We start from the raw sequence: 20,009 nt of genomic DNA on the forward strand, positions 1-20,009 counted from the left end.
ATGGCTAATAATCCATTGTGTGTGCGTGCCACATTTGGTTCATCTGTCCATCTGTTGATGGAGACCTAACCCTCTGGCAATCGTGGGTAACGTTGCTAGGAACACGGATGTGTAAATATCTCTTCGAATCCCTGCTTTTAATTCTTTCGGGTAGATACCCAGAAGTCGAATCGCTGGGCCATATGGTAATTCTATTTTTAGGTTTTCAGGAACCACCGTCTGTTTTCAGTAGTAGCTGTGCCATTTCACATTTCTGCCAGTAACGCAACAAGGTTTCCAATTTCCCTATATCCTTCCCAACACTTGTTATTTTTCTGTTCTTGTTTTGTTTGTTTTTTGTTATTTTACACTAGCCGTCCTGATGTGGTGAAAGTGTGCACTTTTACATGAATTCAGACCAGGGGTTGGGCTTTCTGGAAATAGATAATATAGAGTTTCATCTTTGTAGGTCAGATGCTCTCTTTTGTGATTTCTCACCTCTGCCAAAATAGTACAAAAGCAGCACAGACGATGTGCAAATGAGTGAGCCTGACCATTGTCCCAATAAAACTGAATTTCTGGACCTTGGCATGTGAATTTCACCCCATCTTCACATGCCGAGCAATATTATTCTTCCTTTGATTTTTGTCAACCATTTAAAAGTGTAAAATCCATTCTTTTTTTTTAAATTTTTTTTAACGTTTATTTATTTTTGAGACAGAGAGAGACAGAGCATGAATGGGGGAGGAGCAGAGAGAGAGAGAGAGACACAGAATCCGAAACAGCCTCCAGGCTCTGAGCCGTCAGCCCAGAGCCTGACGGCGGGGCTCGAACTCACAGACCGCGAGATCGTGACCTGGCTGAAGTCGGCCGCTTAACCGACTGAGCCACCCAGGCGCCCCGTAAAATCCATTCTTAACTTGAGGGTCATGCTACAACAGTGGCTGGACAACCCCTGACTGGAAGTGGACCAGTCTCTCCCATTAGATTCTGAGGCTGTGTCTTCAATGAATAGCACAGTGCCTGGCATATAATAAACACTCAATAAATGATGGCAGAGTGAATGACTATATGAGTGATGCACCCTGCACTCTGCTGCTAACCTTGGCTCTTTACCCTAAGTCTCGGTCTCTGTGTCCCCAGGGTCCCCCTCAGGACCTGACTGTTCATCTCTGGTGAGTGGAACTACCTTTCTTATTTTCAACTTGGGCCCCCTGGGGTGGGTTCCCTGGCTGGGCACAGAAGGTGACTCCAAACCAATATCTCATTCATTTTTTGAACTCTGGGCATCGACTGCTGGATGGAGCCCTGGGCCCAGGGCTGCTGAGGCGCAAGCAAACAAAAGAAGGTCCCTGACTTTGGGCGATTAGGGCCTCACTGGAAGGAAAATGATGGTGGTGATGTTACCAGCAGCCCCTCGCCCCTGTTTTTTGAGCACCTATTGAATGTAGAGCAGTGAGGGGTGGGTGTTTATAGTGTTGCTTCTGGAGCCCACTGACAGGGTTCAAATCCCGAGTCCAGTATTTCCCGGCTGTGTGACCTTGGGCCAGTAACTCAACCTCTCTGTGCTTCAGCTTTCCTTTCTGGAAAATAGACTAATACCGACTTATGCTTCCTAGGGCTGTTGTAAGGCTTTGATGGGCTGTTAGTCCTGTGCCTGGCACACAGTAAGCACTTTTTATTCTTCATGTTTTTAACATCTCTGACATTGCAATCGCTCTTACAATCGACGGAGTATCAGTCTTCTGCCTACTTTTATGGGTAGTGGTTTTTATTTCATAATGGCCCATGAAGGAACAGTGCCTTTTATGATCACTGGCCTCTTAGATGATGTAACACGGGACTGTTTTTATGGCTGCTGTGTCCGTGCTTTAGGGAGCGCGTTGAATTTTCATACCAACCCTTTGCTGCTCTCCTTTCCTTTTGGGAAAGAAGGAGGCAACCGAGGCTCAGAGAGGGGAAGTGACTTGTCCGATGTCACACAGTGAGGAAGGGAACGGAGATGGGATGGAGCCCATCTGCCTGACTCCAGAGCCTGACCTTACTGCCTCTGGAAAGTCATGATGCTGACAGACCACGTGTTAGGCGCCTCAGCCTCGTCTGGTCAGAAATGTCCTCTCCAGAGGGTAGTTTTATCTTCCTTTTTTTTAGAAGAGAAAACTGGGGCTCAGAGTGTGGCAAAATCAGCTCCCAAGGTCACAGAGCAGCCAAGTAGCAGAGCCAGGATTCAGACCTGGTGTCTGCCCTCCCCTGCTGGGATGTGGTCACCAGGCGTGGAGTTGTATCAGGAGAGCGAGACCCTCACTTTAGGTGCAGAATTGGAGGAGGCAGCCAAACACTCAGGCATTGAGATCCGTGATGGCTCAATGAGGCATTTAAAATAATCGAAAGCAAGGCAAACTAAATCCATGATAAGCAAAACATCAAACTGTAAATAAAGACAGGACCTGACAGGGCTGGGGGTAGAAAGAGTTGACCCAAGAGTATGGAGGTCGATCTTGTCTTTATTTAAAGCCTTGGCATTTTGTTCACCATGGATTTTCTTTTGCATTCGTTTCAAAACCTGAGGTGAAATCCACATAACGTACAACTAACCGTTTAAAGTGGCATTTATGTTAGTATTTATGTTTATATTACATATTTACATGCATATATCATATACAGTTATATATTACCTCAAGTTAATGGTATATTATTTGTTATATATTTACATTTGCAGCATAAATATATTATATCCACATTTATATATCATCTGTAATTACATATCACTCAAAACTAGTAAATAGTATGTATGTTACGTATTTACAGTTATAACATAATACACTCATATTCACATTTATGTGTCATGCATAATTGTATATTATCTATAATATATATTAATATATTATATGATATATTAATTATAATATAATTAATTAATATATATTATAGTATAGTATATATTATATAATATACTATATAACTATACATTATAATTATAGTATATAATATATAGTCATAATTAATTATATATAATTAATATATATGATATATTAATATATATTCTTTATGTTATATATTTACATTACGGCACAAATATATTTATATCCAGTGGCATTTACTACGTTCACAAGGTTGGGTGGCCATCATCACTATAAGTCTAGAACATTCCATCCCCCCAAAGGAAACCCTGCCCCCGTGTGTGGTCACCCCCCTGCCTCCCCAGCCCCCAGCACCTTCCTCTGACCCCTTCCTGTCTGTGGATGTGCCTTTTCTGGACATTCCACACACGGCTCTCTTTTCTGAGCATCCTATGTTCGGGATCCGTCCACGAAGCGGTACATGTCAGAGCCTTGCTCCCTTTCTGGCTGCTTTGGCAATCATTTTGACTTTTAAAAGTATTGCATTAAAATACTCCTCCCTTCATTTGCTATCTTTTACCTTGCTGGTGGAGTATTTTGGCTCCCTCTTCGCAGTTGGTCTCCGAGGCTAGTGTCTCATCCCTCTCATCCAGCTTCTGTCCTGGTCGCCACAGAGACGGGCAAGGAGTGTGGATGCGGTAAATGCCCGTCCCAGTAATGCCAAATTCCAGAGTAAAGGGGAAAACGTCTGCTTTTCTATACTCACAGTCTCAGCCGAGCGTGTGGGTTTTTCCCCACATCTACGCAGTTCTGCAATTCTCCCCTCTCAGCTGGCTGTCATGCAGTTCAGTTCATTTCTGACACTGCCCACCTAGAGATGACTGCAGTCCCCACAGGTTAGGGGTCGGTTCCCAGGAGACTGCCAATGTCCGGTCCAGGCTTCCAGGACTTCCCACCGACCGGCTGTAAATTAGAGGTTCCCACAACGTCGTCCCCAGTTTGCTAACACAAACTCCCAGAATGCAGGAAAATGGTTTACTTAGGAGATTACCAGTTCATTATAAAAGGGTATGTCAGGGAGCCAGAATTCCCGTCCCCTTCTAGGTCCTTCTAGGGGAACTAAGAATCAGATTGACACGACACAGAGTGAGAGGAGAAAAGTCAAATTGAATTTTGTGTGTGTGGGGACGCCACCCAGACGCTGAAATCCCAAGACAGTCGGGCAAACGGAGGCATGTACGTCATTCTGAACCAAGGAGAAGGGAGCAGCGGTGTGGGACTTGGAAGCAAGGCACTTGTCTGGAAGATGAAGAAGAGGAAATCTTTGGTACTCCTATGTTTGCTGGGCCACTCAAAAGCCGTGGGTCACAGAGGATTTGGTCAAACAGGACTTGCTAGGTTCCTCTGTGTCCGTGGTACTTCGTTCGTAGACTAATGGATGTGTCTGTGCTGACAGCTCTTTGCCCCCAGCAGGTGCTCTGTCCGGATCCGTTTGGGGCAGTTTCTTTTTTTTTTTTTTTTGGTCGGGTGGGGCGGGGGGGGGGGGAAGATAAAGAGTTTTGATTGCTTTTTAACCCAAAATAGTCTTGACACCAAAGTGGCCCATTTTGGAGCAGCCCGCCCTGGGACTGTCACCTGCTGAAAAGTCACAGGATGGGGGAAAGAGTGGCCTCAGTATGACCACGTGGGGGCTCAAGCATAGGGGCCGTGTGGACCTCTCTCCCTGATGTATCCTGACAGGTACGCTGGCCCCATGGAGCGCGCCGGGGCAGAAAGTATCCTCACCAACCGCTCGGATGGGACGTTCTTGGTGCGGCAGCGGGTGAAGGACTCAGCAGAATTTGCCATCAGCATTAAGTAACTCCTCCCACCCCTGACTCCCTGTGATTTGGGTGCTGCAGGAAGGAGCCTGGGAGGAAGGGAATGAACTATCCTGACAGCCATCTCTCACTGAGCCCTGTGGCGTCCTGGGTGTTTTTATCCGTCTTATTCCTTTTGCTTGACTGACACCTACACAAAAACGATATGCCTCCCAGACAGTCTCCAAAAGGCATTTAGCTCATCCTAGTGAGAGGCAGAAATGCCACCTGGACTCAAGGCTAGTGGGTCCCTTCACTCATGTCTGTCTGTTGTGTGAGCTTCTCACTCACGGTGACTTGTTTCCTGGTTGGTTTTGTAATTTTGTCTTTTTTTCCTTAAGTTTATTTATTTATTTAGAGAGAGAGAGAGAGAGAGTGGGGGAGGGGCTGAGCAAGAGGGAGAGAGAGAATCCCACGCAGGCTCTGCACTGTCAGCACAGAGCCCGACACGGGGCTCTATCCCACGAACCGTGAGATCGTGACCTGAGCCAGAATCAAGAGTCGGATGCTTAACCAACTGAGCTGCCCAGGCGCCCCTGAAATTTCGTCTTGTGATCTCGGGTGGGGCTTTCCTGGTGGCAGTCTTCTGCTGCTTGGGTCTCCAGAGATTTTGCATTTGTTTTCATTGGGGTCACCAACAGGTGGATTTGTTTTTAGGTTAATTCTTTAGCTTCCCAGGCTGTACATGTGGTTTAAGTTCAAACACCAAAACCTGCATGAGGGCAGGTCTGAGGTTCTGAATTCACAAGGGTGACTTTTCTGTGTTGAGTCTGAGACAGACCTTTTTTATTGGCCGTCTGTGCGATGGGTGGTTTTTCTAGAGGATGTAGCATTTGACCGTCCAGGCTTATGGGGTGTAGGCAGGTCTCACTGCTAACTCCACCTCCATGGACCCAGTAACTCATCCCATGTCTCTGTGGGGTCATCGAGGCATAAGATACTTGGTGACCAAGATAAACAAGCCCTGTAGGGTAGCAGTTCATGCAATAAGCTTGGTTTTTAGTTTCAACCTCATTTCTGGCCACTGAGAATTTCCCTTGCTTTTTTGAGAGCTCAGCATTTTTTTTTTTCTCATCATTTCTAGTTTTCTGGAGTCAGATTTTTGTTGTTGTTGTTATCTAGGTTTCCTTGTTGGCAGATGTGAATATCTCTTCCATGCCCTTACTGACCTGTGGTCTGGCATCTTGGTGGAAATGGGTCTCTTTTCCCATCCTATAGATTCTAGGTCCTTCATCTTGGGGGAAGGATAGACCTCATCTTCTCTGTTATAGAACGTGTCTTTCTTTACAAGATCTTTGTGACTTCTTAACAACCCTCTGAATCAGGGAAGGTGATTCAGTGGTCTCGCCCTCCCTGAATTTGTCAAGATTGTGCCTTCCATGGTTGGGGGTGTATAGACTGGGGCTGACACCTGGCAGGGGACAGATGAGCTTGGGTCCCCAGCCTCAGGGCCCAGTGACCATCCGGGCCTCTCTCTCACTGCTTCCAGGTATAATGTTGAGGTCAAACACATTAAAATCATGACAGCAGAAGGATTGTACCGGATTACCGAGAAGAAGGCTTTCCGGGGGCTTACGGTAAGGGCCAATCTACCCCGTCCCCAGTCTCCCAGCATCGAGGCAGGGCCCTCCCTGAAGCTCCATCTTGGGACACCCCCCCCCTCACCTTCACACACTCAGAGAAGCCTCTCAAAGAACACTGTGAAACCATTGGCTTTCAACTTATTCCCCTGATGGCTGGTGATGAATGGCAATGAGCATTTACTGAGCACTTAGTGAGTGCCAGACATGCTGTAGAAAGAACTCCAGTGTTCCCTTAAGTCACTGTGGGACATCCCATTTCACATGCAGGTGAAATCGATGTTTTGTCCTTACCTTGTGTCACAGAAGAGCATTGGTCTTGTTTCAAGACCTCATCTGTTCAATGATCTTTTCACTGAGAATTCAAATGCCTGTTTGGAGCCTTGTAATTTTGGGCAATCTTTTAGACATTTTAAGCCCATGGGTCTAAGACACACGGATGTTACCTACGGTCTGTGGACCCCTGCCGAGCTTTGGGTCCTCTGGTAGAACATCCAGAATTTTGTACATACCTGAATGTATTTTTCTTGGAGGCGAGGGTCTCAGATTTCACTCGATCCTCCAACGGATCCTTGGCTTCCTAAAAGGTTAGGGACTGTTAATTTATTCTACAATTTTTTTTCCTCCCCCAAACTTGTTTCTGAAAATTTTGCTCCTCATTTTTTTTTTTATTTCTGAAAAATTTCCAAAAAGTTACTGGAATAGTGAGAGGAACATTCATGAATCTTTCATGTACATTTACTAATTGTTACCTCTTTTGTGCCCTCTGTTAATCCCTCCCCGCCCCCTACACACATTTAATCTGCGGTATATAAGAGTAAGTTGCAGGCATCAAGACCCTTCTTCAAAAAATACTTTAGCATGAATATCCATAAGAGCCAAGACATTCTTGTACCTCATCACAGTATCATTATTATACCCAGGAAGTTGAGCATTGCTGCAAAATTTATGTAATATGCAGTCCAATTTCCAAAGTCTCTGATGGCCCCATATATATCTTTTATAGCTCTATTTTTCCTCCAGGATATAATTAAGGATCACACATTGCATTTAGCTTTTGTCTCCTTAGTCTCTTTTCATTTGTAATAGTTTGTCAGTCTTTCTAAAATGTCTCTCTCTCTCTCTCTTTTTTCTTTTTTCTTTTTTTTTTTGGTCTTTCATAATACTGGCATTTTTGAAATATAGAACTCCAAACCATGAGACATTTTGTTTTGTCTTAGCCACTACATTCCATTGCCCCTTTCCTCCAGGGGACTGTATTCTGGATCTGCCCTTTTCCAGATATGAGACCCTGGACAAGGAACTTGGCTTCTCTGTGACTCAGTTTCTCCATTTTTAAAATGGGGGAATCATGAATGTATTCCTTTCACGGTTATTAGGACATTCTGATGATGTGTGATTGCACACTGACCAGCACATAGTAGGTGTCCAATAAACAGAATTATTCTTCTTATTATAATAATTAATTATAAAAATAAGGTTCTTGATCTCCATGGCGGGGGGTTGATTCTGGTGAGCTGGGTATCAGGCAAGTTGATTATTTGTTAAATTTATTATCAAGTGAGTTGGCTGTTAAGAGAACCAGCTTTAGGCAATGTGATCTCTTCCCCATAAAACAGTCCTGGCTGCTCAGGAAGGGAATGAGCCCCCCGTCGTGGGGAACAGTCCAGGAGTCACTTGCCAGGGAGGTCAGAAGAGGGATCTGCTGCGCCCGAGGAGTTAGCTGTAACCCCTTCCAGCCCTGGCCCCTCATGGGCTGGTCCACTGGCAGAGCTTCCGTCCCTCTGTCCCTCCAGGAGCTGGTGGAGTTTTACCAGCAGAATTCCCTGAAGGACTGCTTCAAGTCTCTGGACACCTGCCTGCAGTTCCCCTTCAAGGAGCCTGAGAGGAGGGCCGTCAGCAAACCACCAGGTAGAGGTCAATATCAAGCGCTAATGAGTATCTATAACCTTCTCCCACAAAAAGGCAAAATTGCCTCTCTCACCCATGGGTTCACTGACATTATCTGGGATGTTGGATGCAGTGTGCTGTGAACTAAAATAATTACAACATATGCTTAAGGAACTTTTTCTTAACGATTGCATTTGACTTCTCAAATACGGTATCAAGAATTATTTTAGCCAGTGTCTGTATTTCTTGTTTTCCGTATTTTTCCTTATTTTTTAAATTCCTTACTCTGATCCACATTTCATTTTGCTGGAGTGCATCCTGAAGTTTCTGAATTCTTATACATCAGAATTTTTATTTATTTATTTTTTTTTTTTAATTTTTTTTTAAATTTTTTTTTTCAACGTTTATTTATTTCTGGGACAGAGAGAGACAGAGCATGAACGGGGGAGGGGCAGAGAGAGAGGGAGACACAGAATCAGAAACAGGTTCCAGGCTCTGAGCCATCAGCCCAGAGCCTGACGCGGGGCTCGAACTCACGGACCGCGAGATCGTGACCTGGCTGAAGTCGGACGCTCAACCGACTGCGCCACCCAGGCGCCCCTGGAATTTTTTTTTAAAAGAGGGATTTAAAAATTAATTGTTGTGGGGTGCCTGGGTGGCTCAGTCAGTTGAGCATCCGACTTCGGCTCAGGTCATGATCTCACGGTCTGTGGGTTCGAGCCCCGTGGCAGGCTGTGTGCTGACAGCTCGGAGCCTGGAGCCTGCTTCCGATCCTGTGTCTCCTTCTCTCTCTGCCCCTCCCCCACTCTCACTTTGTCTCACTCTGTCTCGCAAAAATAAATAAATGTACAAAAATTTTTTTTAATTAATTATTGTTAAAATATTACGTTTTTGAAAAAGCAGCAGCAACATAACATCAGGACTCCAATCCTTAACGGAGGATCCCCATCACCCAGTGAAATAAATGTATCTGCACATTGCTGATTTGCCCTGATGTATACACGGATGTCAGCACATTTGCAGAAATACTACAAAGTAGTTTTACATTCCACAGTGTTGCTTAATATTTTACTATGAAAAGTTTTCTGTGTCTTCCCCCCACTCCTGTTCATCTTTCTTTTAAAAAAATTTTTTTTCAAAGTTTATTTATTTTTTTGGGACAGAGAGAAACAGAGCATGAACGGGGGAGGGGCAGAGAGAGAGGGAGACACAGAATCGGAAGCAGGCTCCAGGCTCTGAGCCATCAGCCCAGAGCCCGACGCGGGGCTCGAACTCACGGACCGCGAGATCGTGACCTGGCTGAAGTCGGACGCCCAACCGACTGCGCCACCCAGGCGCCCCTGTTCATCTTTCTTTTAGTCCTCTTTTTCTACCCTTGGTCCTCTTGAGGATAATTAATATTAACAGCGTAAAATGAATTTTTCCATAGCTTTCCTCTGTTTCTTTCATTATAAGTGTAGAGAAACCATTAAAAAAATACATAAATGGCATTATTTTCTAAATTTGGATACTGGTTGGGCTGGAAAGATGATTCCAGAAGTACAGTCGTGTCCTCCCAGGGCATCTAACCCTCTGCACAAAGAAGCATTGAGGGACTTTCCATCCTCCTGTTACCTTCCTGAAAGCAGACTGTCCCCAGATGGGGGATGGGTATCTGCTCCAAGCCCTTTGCCCACTTCTGCTCTCCCCTACACAGCAGGAAGCACGAAGTATTTTGGTACAGCCAAAGCACGCTATGACTTCTGTGCCCGGGACCGATCAGAGCTGTCCCTCAAGGAGGGTGACATCATCAAGATCCTTAACAAGAAGGGTCAACAAGGCTGGTGGCGAGGGGAGATCTATGGCCGGGTGAGTGGGGGTGAATCTTGGCAGCCTGGGGAAAGGGCATGGGGGTGACCTGGCTAGAGTGGAGGCGTGCTGGAATTGTGGAAGGGAGCAGGTGGGGAGGTCTTCCCTGGTCAGAGGGGAGGAAAGGACATGAAGATTTCATTCCTTCACATAACTTGCATTTATTTCCTGAAAGCCTGCTATGTGTCGAGCATTCTTCTGGGTGCTGAGGAGACAAAGATGAGGGCTGTTCAGGCACTGTCCTCATGAAACTCATAGTCTAGTGAAGACAATAGACTTGTAACCAAGCAGGTACAATGCTGAGTGGTCAGGGTTGAGATGGGGAATCACAGGGCAGGATGGGAGCAGGTCAGAAGCACATCAGAGAGGCCAAGGTTTTCCCTGAGGGATGAGTGAAGTTAGCCAGGTGAGAAGATCATAGAGAGGGTGGTGGGAAGTATTCCAGGCAGAGACCAGCATGTGCAAAGGCCCTGAGGTGAGAGAGTGGTTGACATGTTTGGGGGACACGGAGGGAGAGATTTTTGTCTATCTTGTTAACTGCGGGGTCACCAGTGCCTGGAACAGTGTGTGACACATAAATATTGAATGCATGAAGAGGCATAATTGGAACTGACCACTCTTGCCTTTTGTGCTTTTTTGCCTGCTTGAATTCGGACTGTCAGGAGGAACCTCTAACACACGAAGTTCGTTTCTACCTGGTTCTTATTTTTGTCTCACAAAGGCAGGGAGTCTTCTTTATTTAACCCATGAATTAATTCCTAGTCTCTAGAACACTGCCTCGCTTGTAATGGTTTCTCAAAAATATTTGTTGAATGATGATAAGGACACTGGTCAGGAGCTTATGTTCTACTGGGGGGGACATACATGAAAAAACAGCCTGGATAATTGCTTAGGTGAACATTTTTTTTTTTTTTTTTTTTTTTTTAAGAATTGTGGAAGGTAAGTTCAGTATGCAGTGGAGGACAGTTGGGGTTTGAGAGAGCCTTTTGGGGGTATATGGGAAGGTCTGGGCTATGATGAATTCACCCATCATTGTATCCATCCACCCATCCGTGCACCATCCATCCATTCACCCATCCATCCACCCATCAATCCATCCATCCATCCCACTACCCCTCTACTCATCCATCCATCCATCCATCCATGCGTCTGTCCATCCATCCATCCATCCATCCATCCTTTTAAGAAATATTTATTAATCTCTTGTGTGCCAGAACTATTCTAGGCTCTTGGGAATCTAATGAATAATACAGACAGGAATCCCTGCCCTTGGGGAGCTCATGGGGTAGCGGGGGTATGGAGACAGACAACAAGCTAATAAATAAGTAACGTATGTAATGAACAAGATGCTGACAATTGCTATGGAGAAAAATAAAGCCAAGAATAGGGATAAGGGGTGTTGAGGTGGGTGGGGTTTGCAGTTTTAAATGAGGTCAGGAAGACCTTATGAATAGGGTGACATATGATAGAGAGGTCTCTGGAAGGCGGGGTGAGGGGGTTCAGCCATGTATACCTCTGGGGGATGTACTTTCTGAGGTAGAAGGTGTGGCAGGTGCAAAGGTCCTGAGGTGTGAGGGAACCTGCCTGGTGTGTTGGGGAACAACGGGGAACATGCAGAGGCTGTCCTAACCACTTCCTCTTCTCTCTCCAGGTTGGCTGGTTCCCCTCCAACTATGTGGAGGAAGATTACTCTGAATACTGCTGAGCTTGGCGCACTGGCCAAGAGACGAGAAACTCCAGGCTCTGAGCCCAGGATGAGCAGGCAGCAGGGCCAGGGGGCTGTGACAGGTCCCAGCGGGCTGAGCACCGGTATGGATGGTGGAGGGCCAGCGTCCAGCTGGCAGGGCTCCTGGGATGATGCTCTGCCACGGTTAATTTATAACACACCGATTTCCTCCTGGGGCCCCTCGAGAAGGCGGGGCTCGAGGCAACAGCTTTTAATAAAATGTCGAAAGGAAGGACTGTAGTCGTTCAGGACGACGGGGAAGGGTGGGAGAGGACATGGGGACACCGATGAAAGCCCTCTCCCCGATCCCTACCTCCCAGCTTTATCTTACCGTGCCATTTAAAATAAGACCCGACGAAGGAAATGGGGCCCCCATGAGGCAGGGAAGAATTTTACCCTCACAGATTCCAGATCACTAAAAGTGTTAACTCTGCTTTGTTTTTGTCTGTGCTGGACCTTCACTACTCTCCGATTCTGCTAAGAGGTGGAGACTTCATGTTAGTCCGTTTCCCCCCAAGATTCCAGGGCCTTTGGCACTGGGGTGTTGGGCAGACAGCTGGTACGTGGAGGTTCCCTATCTCACTGCCATCTGCAGACAGATGTCATTGCTTTTGCTTCACCTCTGTTTCCTCTACGTCTTCCGTGTCTCTCTTGGCACACGCAAGACATCTGGCCGTTTGTCCGGAAATGCCGAGTGGAACCACTGTACTTCTTGGTTTATCTGCAACAGTCCTGGTGTAGTTATTAATCATGACCCTTTTCACTCTTCAAAGGGTCCTGGTTTGGGTGACAGATTGTACGGTCACTGTCTTAGGTTGGGCTTTTCCAGAAGCAGAGCCTGAGACAAGGATTTGGGTGCGCAAAGTTAATCCGGCAGGTGATCCCAGGAAGTAGCCAGAAGGGAGAGAGAAGGGAGAAGGGAAAAGGAAGGAGGCAGTACAGGGAGCCTTGATGGGCAGGTGACAACTGTGGGCTTTGGGGGCTTACTCTTGTTGGGGATCCCTGGAGGTCTGCGTAGGACATGCCTTGCAATTGAAGGACAAAGAGCTGGGGTGTGTGTTCGCCAACGTCTATCAGTCATTGATCGAGAACAGCTTGTATCTGGGCGGTGCGTGTGCTGATGGCTGGAGGACCGCAGGTGTTTCTGGAGCTGCTGACCTGTTGGATGTTGTCAGTACTGAGGAACTGTGGGTGGGGTGCTCACAGTGCCTGCGTGCAGCCATCCCTACCCAACAGGTGCCATGTGCAGGGTGCGGGGGAACGTCTGCAGGGCTTGCTAAACCCTGGGTTCCATAGGGCTCCAGGGAACCTTCTTCCTCCCGTATCACCCTGAAGCCACCTAAACAGGGGTGTGCGGATAGGATACAGGGATGCTTCTCTGGACCTGTTTCTTCTCCCCCACCTTGGGGAGCCACGAACTATCTTGTTGCAGGAAAAGTAGCTTCAGCGTGGTGAATGCTCTTCCACATACATGGCCAGATTTTTTTTTTCTTTTAATTTTTAGACTTACTTAAAAAAAATTGTGGCAACATTTACATCACATAAAATTAACCACCCTAAGCAGTTTTACGTGCACCATCCAGTACTGTGGTGTATATTAATTGTGCAAGCAATCTCCAGAATTTTTCATCTTGCAAAATGAAAACCCTGTCTCCTTTAAGCAACAACTCCCCAGTCCTTCCTCCCTCCAGCCCCTAGAACCCGCTATGGCCAGACTTTTATCAGGACTCCTTTGGGGCTTAGATTTTTTTTTTATATATATAATCTCTAAGTTTTATTTATTTATTTATTTATTTATTTATTTTCAATAGATGAAGTTTATTGTCAAATTGGTTTCCATACAACACCCAGTGCTCATCCCAAAAGGTGCCCTCCTCAATGCCCATCACCCACCCTCCCCTCCCTCCCACCCCCCATCAACCCTCAGTTTGTTCTCAGTTTTTAAGAGTCTCTTATGCTTCGGCTCTCTTCCACGCTAGCCTCTTTTTTTCCTTCCCCTCCCCTGTGGCTTAGATTTTTGAGGCTCAAAAGCCAAGATGCAAAATCTCTAAAAAAGGCTTTTGAAGTTTTTTTTAATGTTTTATTTATTTTTGAGAGAGAGAGAGACAGAGCATGAGTGGAGGAGGGGCAGAGAGAGAGGGAGACACAGAATGAGAAGCAGGCTCCAGGCTCTGAGCTGTCAGCACAGAGCCCGACGCGGGGCTTGAACCCATGAACCTCGAGATCATGACCTGAGCCGAAGCCGGATGCTCAACCAACTGAGCCACCCAGGCGCCCCACTAAAAGAGGCTTTTGAAACTCAAAAGCCAAAAAGCTGTTTGGGTTTTTTTTGTAACTCTCCTGAAGGTTGCAGAAATAACCCTTTGGAGGCTGGGGAAGGGCCATGGGCTATATGTTGATTTGGGGGGAAATAGTTAATACTTCTGACTGTTACCCGCTGCACACTAATAACAGAGGCAGCCCTCCTGTCAAACATGCAACGTGGCCTGATGCCACAACCAGCTCTGGGGACAGTGGAGCTGCATGGCCAGGACTCCGGGGAGATCCTCAGGTCAGTTTTGGTCCTGGAAGATTAGCTGTAACACTTTGGGAAAGTGACTTCACTTCTCTGAACTAGAGGAAGATGAGAAGTCACCTGTCCGAGGGTGTAGACTTGTCCAGCGATGAAGTGCAAAGCCACCCTCTTACCCATCACTCCAGTGGCTGGTGGGAACCGTAGATTTCCTAGTTCTGTCTTCAAGCAGAGGAAACCAGGGCCCAGACACCTGTGCACACCTGGCCAGGTGCGGGATCTGGACACCAGAGTCTGGAAGCATCTTCTGTGTTTGAAGAACCATGTAGCTGGAAAGGGGGTATTGGAGTCACAGAGGTCAGGACCATGTGGGGGTTTTCTGCCCTCCCCCATGACTCACCCCCTGAGCCATGCCATGAATTTGCTTAAGGTGGCTACCTGGGCTAATTCAATGGTGTTGATGAGGTTGAGGTTGTGAACTTGTTCTTGGAGGTCCTAAGCATCACCATCCTCCAGCCACAGGCTAAGCTTCGACCCCCAGTGATGCCTTGGGCTCTCACCCCAGACCTGGGGGTCTTTACGGTACAAGCTGTAAAGTCAGTCACTTTAGGCCACATGTTCTGCCGTAACGAGTGACTTTCCAATCTCCGTGTCTTACAAACAACTCCTTGATGTATTAGCTTCGACTGTGCTGAAGAAGTTTCCGGAAGGAGAAGACACGGTTTGAGACATACCAGGCTCAGGATACACGAGGCTCATGGCAGAAAGAAAGGAGAGATGTCAGGACCACTCAGTGGCTCTCAGAGTTTCTTCTGGAGAATGGAAGAACCACTTCCTTGTGCACTGCGCTGGCTAAAGCAGGTTGAACAACTAAGAGTGACGTTAACAGGGCAGGAATGTTTAATCCTCACACAGAGAGAGGTATGAGTATTTGGAGCAAAGCAAGAATCGACCAGAGAGACCTTTAAATCATTCATTCATGATTCATTCACTTGTGTTTGTGATAAGCAGTTAATGACACCTGCTGTTATGGGGTAACCTACATCCCCTCCCAAATCAGGAGCTGACGTCCTAAGCAGGACCTCAGAATGTGACTGTATTTGGAGATAAAGTGTTTATAGTGGTGACTGAATCAAAACAAAGTCGTTAGGGTGGGCCCTAATCCAATGTGACCTGTGTCCTTGGAAGTATGGGGACACAGACATTCACGGGTCATCGGTGAACCAAAGAGAGCAACCCCCAGAAAGAACCAAGCCGGCTGACATTTGATCTTGGACTTCTGGCCTCTGTGAGACAACACGCCCCCGTTGCATAAGCTGGCCTGTCTGTGGCACTTTGTTACGGCAGCCTGAGCAAACGCATACACCAGCTTTGTGCCCTGTGACCGAATCGGGCACAGACCTGCCTGCAAAGTGCATACGATCTAACGGGGACTCTTCATCAGCTAGGGGATCAGAACACACAGTGACGTGTTTCATACTGAGGGACACGAGGGGTTATGGGAAAAGAGACAGACATAGCTCATCCAGTTTTGGGGTGAGGGGATGGTCAGGGAGGGCTTCCTGGAGGAGGGAACATCTAGGGTAGTACCTGAACAATGAGCTGGAGTATTTAAGAAAAATGCAGGGACATTTCTTAAGGGAGAGGTGCAAGTGAGGGTGTGCTTTGTGGATTCTGGGAACTGGTTTGCTTTTCTTAGGAGGGAAGGGAGAGAGTGGGGCTGGAGTTAAGTGTCAAACTGAGCCCAAGTCAGGCCCGGTGTAGGACCTATCTTCTTACGTGTCGCCCAGAGGGGCCAGGAAAGGAGAGCCTGTGGCTGGCTTCCTGAAGACACGTGCCGGAGGAGGTGGTGAGGATGAGGGGCCTCAGGTGAGCCCCGGAGGGGCCTGCTGATGGTTGGGGAGCTGGGTTCGAGGGCACAGCTCTCATCCCCTCTGCTGGTGCAGAAAGGTTACACACAGCAGCCCCCCAATGTCCTGGTTCTGTAATGCTGGCAATCAATTGCGTCTGGCTGCCTGGGGATGCATACACACACTTGTGCATGAGTGCACACACACACACACACACACACTCTATCAGCTTGTTTGGGCTGCTGTAACAAAGGACACAGACGGGGTGGCTTAAACAACAGAAATTTACTGTCTCAGTTCTGGAGGCCGGAAGTCCAAGATCAAGGGGGTGCTCGGTCCGGAGATGCCCGAGGATTTGTTCCAGGCGCCTCTCTGAGCTTCTGGAAGCTTCTTGGCTCACGGCCGCACAACCCAGTGTTCACATGCCATCCTGCCTGTGTGCATGTCTGTGCCCAAAGTTCTTTTTCTTATGGGGACACCAGTCAGGCTGGATTAGGGGCCCACCCTGCCTCCAGAAGGACCTCAACTTAACTCGTTATATCCGCAAAGACCCTATTTCCACATAAGGTCATGTTCTGGGGGGGGCTGAGGGCTTCACCATGTGGATTTGGGGGAGGATGTAATTCCGTCCGTATCACAGACGTGTCGTGTACACGAAGGGCCTCACAAAGAAACCCCGCAGCATCGGGACAAACGCACATACAGATGGTCGGGAAGAAACACAGCCCCCAAATACACACAAGCGGCCGATTATACGCGGACGCACAGGTGGACACAGCCAGACACAAAGCTTTTGCCCGCGTGCAACTGCAGACAGACTGGTCCAGACACACGGAGGCGCAGTGATGCTCCCCACACCGCAGCAGGCCAGCAGACCCCAGACCCAAATGCTCCTGCAAACTCGTCAAACACAGACTGAAAACTACGACCACACACGGATACAACGCTACCACCACGCTGTGTGTCCACAGGCAATCCCGCGCGCGCACACACACGGGCATATGTAAGGCTGCTGTATACAGACGTGGAGACACGTCTCGGAGGCTCAGCCAGACACCCTCACAAGCCCAACCCTGGAAATCCACACCCTCAAGTAGACTCGTTCGTGCGCCCTCTCCTGGGCACTCACAGACTCAGATGGAGACATCCGTACGTGAAGTTGGTGGCGGCAGGACTCAGACACAGGCGGGCAGCCCCTGGATCAGGCAGAAACATCTAGAAAGGCAAGACCCACGACCTGGAGGCATTTCCGCAGCAGAAGGCTGCAAAGTAAGGCCAAGCTCGCCCCCTGGTGGACGGTGGCAGTACTGTCCCGACCTGCTCTGCCGACCTGGGTGCCTGCTTGGGGAAGGGAGGAGAGAGCAGGGAAAGAATGTGTGTGTGTGTCTGTGTGTGTACCTGCACATGTGTGCTTGTCCACAAGCCCGTCTGTATGAGCCCAGATTTGGGCACCACCAGGGGCTCCTGATGCTTTTGGCTTCACAGCTGATCAGCCTCGTCATGCTGCCTAATGACACCCCTATTCCTTCCCCGGAAGCCACAGGGAAGGACATGTCCCGAGGGACGCCCGGAGGTCTTAATATCAGCGTCTTCCTGGATACAAGCGCTCCCAGCCTCCAGAGGCCAGAATGGGGCCAGAGCGAGAAATACTGATGGAAGGGCCTAGAGGGGCAAGGATTTTCCCAGAAGGGGAGGTTGGATCTGGGGTCTTTGAGGGGTATGTTCATGTTTGTACTGTTAAGAAGGTGGTGAAGTGTCTTGTAGGTGGAAGGGACTCTATCCAGAACCTTTTACTGTGGTCTCAAGGCCCTTCCCATTTCTCTAATCCCTTCCAGGGGCTTCCACTTGGGCTGTTGAGTCAGTACCTTGTTATCTTCTGGAAGAGACATGCTTAATCTAAAGGAATGACTCTCTAATGGTGGAAGTTCAGTGAAGTCAGGTTTGGGGCAGATTTCCCTTTCTTCTTTTTAAAACTAGTTTACTGAGGTATGATCAATACCTAAAAAGCTGTGCGTGTTGAATGTATGCATCACAGTGAGTTTGGGGATACTGTTTCTACCTGTGAAACCATCACCAATATCAAGGACAAAAACATATCGGTCACCTCCCAAAGTTTCTTCCTGTGGCAGATTTTCATGGAGGGCCCCATAATATTGCATGGGGAGTATTTACTCGAGGACAGCCTTTCCTCAGGGACCCCAAATGCTGTGTTTCCTTGGTGTTGAAGACTGAGGTCTCAGGTCACCTAAACTCTATCTCTGCCGGGTCCTCAGGCACTAATCTGAAGCTATGTGCTGCCCTCTAGTGGCCATCTTTTTCTTCGGAAATGTTTATTCGTTTATTTTGAGAGACAGAGAGTGTGTGTGAGAGCAGGGAAGGGGCAGAGAGAGAGACAGACAGGGAGAAAGAGAATCCTAAGCAGGCTCCACACTGTCAGTGCAAAGCCTGATGCAGGGTTGGATCCCATGAACCGTGAGATCATGACCTGAGCTGAAATCAAGAGTCAGACGCTTAACCGACTGAGCCCCCCGGGCGCCCCAAGTACCAGTCTCCCCCACTTCTGATCCACTCGGGAAAAGCACAGAGAGACATCAGACAGGCCAGGCATCAGGCTGGATCCATAGGATGACCCATAGGGCCTTATATAATCCGCATCTCCCTTCCTGCCCAGGACACAGTGGCCTCTGAAAGCAGAAAGGGTCAGCGGGGAAAGCTGAGTCACCAGCCCTGGGGTTGCGGGGAGGGGGGGGGGGATTATTCCTGATTGGGTGGCCAGGGAATGCCTCCCTCACGTCTGTGCTGAGGCCGGAATTCATGGAGAAAGTGCACCATGGAAAAGTGGGGAGGAAATTTGTGTTTCGGGCAGAGGAATCATCAAGCCTGGCAAGGCTCTCAGGAGCCTGTTATGTCAATGCCCTGAGTTTTCTGGAAGAGAAATGCTTTTGTCCAAAGGAATGACTGATAGTGGAATTTCAGGAAACCAAGTCAAGTATGGGACAGGTTTTTTCTCTCTCTCTTTAGTTTTTATTTTTTTTTTAATTCAATATTTCTTTATTTTTGAGAGAGAGAGACAGAGAGAGAGAGAGAGAGCATAAGCAGGGGAGGGACAGAGAGAGAGGGAGACACAGGATCCAAAGCAGCTCCAGGCTACGAGCTGTCAGCACAGAGCCTGATGCGGGGCTTGAACCCACGAACTGCGAGATCATGACCTGAGCCAAAGCAGGACGCCTAACCGACTAAGCCACCCAGGTGCCCCCTCTCTCTTTAGTTTTTTAGACCACTCTGTTGAGGTCTGAAGAATGAGCTTGGTGAGATCAAGAATTTAAAAAAATTAGTAAAAATTAACCCCCCCCCCCCCCCGCGAGAGCTTCCTATGGTGGCCCCTGCTGGCCTGCTCCAAGTCTTTGTGAAGATTAGAAGGTGCCCCTGCTAGGAATTTATCCAAGGGATACAGGAGCACTGATGCATAGGGCCACTTGTACCCCAATGTTCATAGCAGCACTCTCAACAATAGCCAAATTATGGAAAGAGCCTAAATGTCCATCAACTGATGAATGGATAAAGAAATTGTGGTTTATATACACAATGGAATATTACGTGGCAATGAGAAAAAATGAAATATGGCCTTTTGTAGCAACGTGGATGGAACTGGAGAGTGTGATGCTAAGTGAAATAAGCCATACAGAGAAAGACAGATACCATATGGTTTCACTCTTATGTGGATCCTGAGAAACTTAACAGGAACCCATGGGGGAGGGGAAGGAAAAAAAAAAAAAAAGAGGTTAGAATGGGAGAGAGCCAAAGCATAAGAGACTGTTAAAAACTGAGAACAAACTGAGGGTTGATGGGGGGTGGGAGGGAGGGGAGGGTGGGTGATGGGTATGGAGGAGGGCACCTTTTGGGATGAGCACTGGGTGTTGTATGG

General features: G+C 47.8%; 1 protein-coding gene across 5 annotated transcripts in view; it reads left to right on the forward strand.

Moving 5' to 3' along the window:
* VAV1 (vav guanine nucleotide exchange factor 1) overlaps nucleotides 1–11,954 on the forward strand; it is a 47,775-nt gene extending 35,821 nt beyond the window's left edge. For 2 of the 5 annotated variants that reach the window (XM_047840182.1, XM_047840217.1), the window contains 6 exons: nucleotides 1,123–1,154; nucleotides 4,560–4,676; nucleotides 6,168–6,255; nucleotides 8,055–8,175; nucleotides 9,845–9,996; nucleotides 11,648–11,954. In XM_047840182.1, the coding sequence (XP_047696138.1) occupies nucleotides 1,123–1,154; nucleotides 4,560–4,676; nucleotides 6,168–6,255; nucleotides 8,055–8,175; nucleotides 9,845–9,996; nucleotides 11,648–11,701 (564 nt within the window). In that variant the 3' untranslated portion in view covers nucleotides 11,702–11,954. The remainder of the gene's footprint in view (nucleotides 1–1,122; nucleotides 1,155–4,559; nucleotides 4,677–6,167; nucleotides 6,256–8,054; nucleotides 8,176–9,844; nucleotides 9,997–11,647) is intronic. The other 3 variants (XM_047840191.1, XM_047840208.1, XM_047840200.1) reach the window with 3 other exon arrangements.
* The last annotated feature ends 8,055 nt before the right edge of the window (nucleotides 11,955–20,009 follow it).

This window comes from Prionailurus viverrinus, chromosome A2 (assembly GCF_022837055.1).
Source record: "Prionailurus viverrinus isolate Anna chromosome A2, UM_Priviv_1.0, whole genome shotgun sequence".
Lineage (NCBI taxonomy): Eukaryota > Metazoa > Chordata > Mammalia > Carnivora > Felidae > Prionailurus > Prionailurus viverrinus.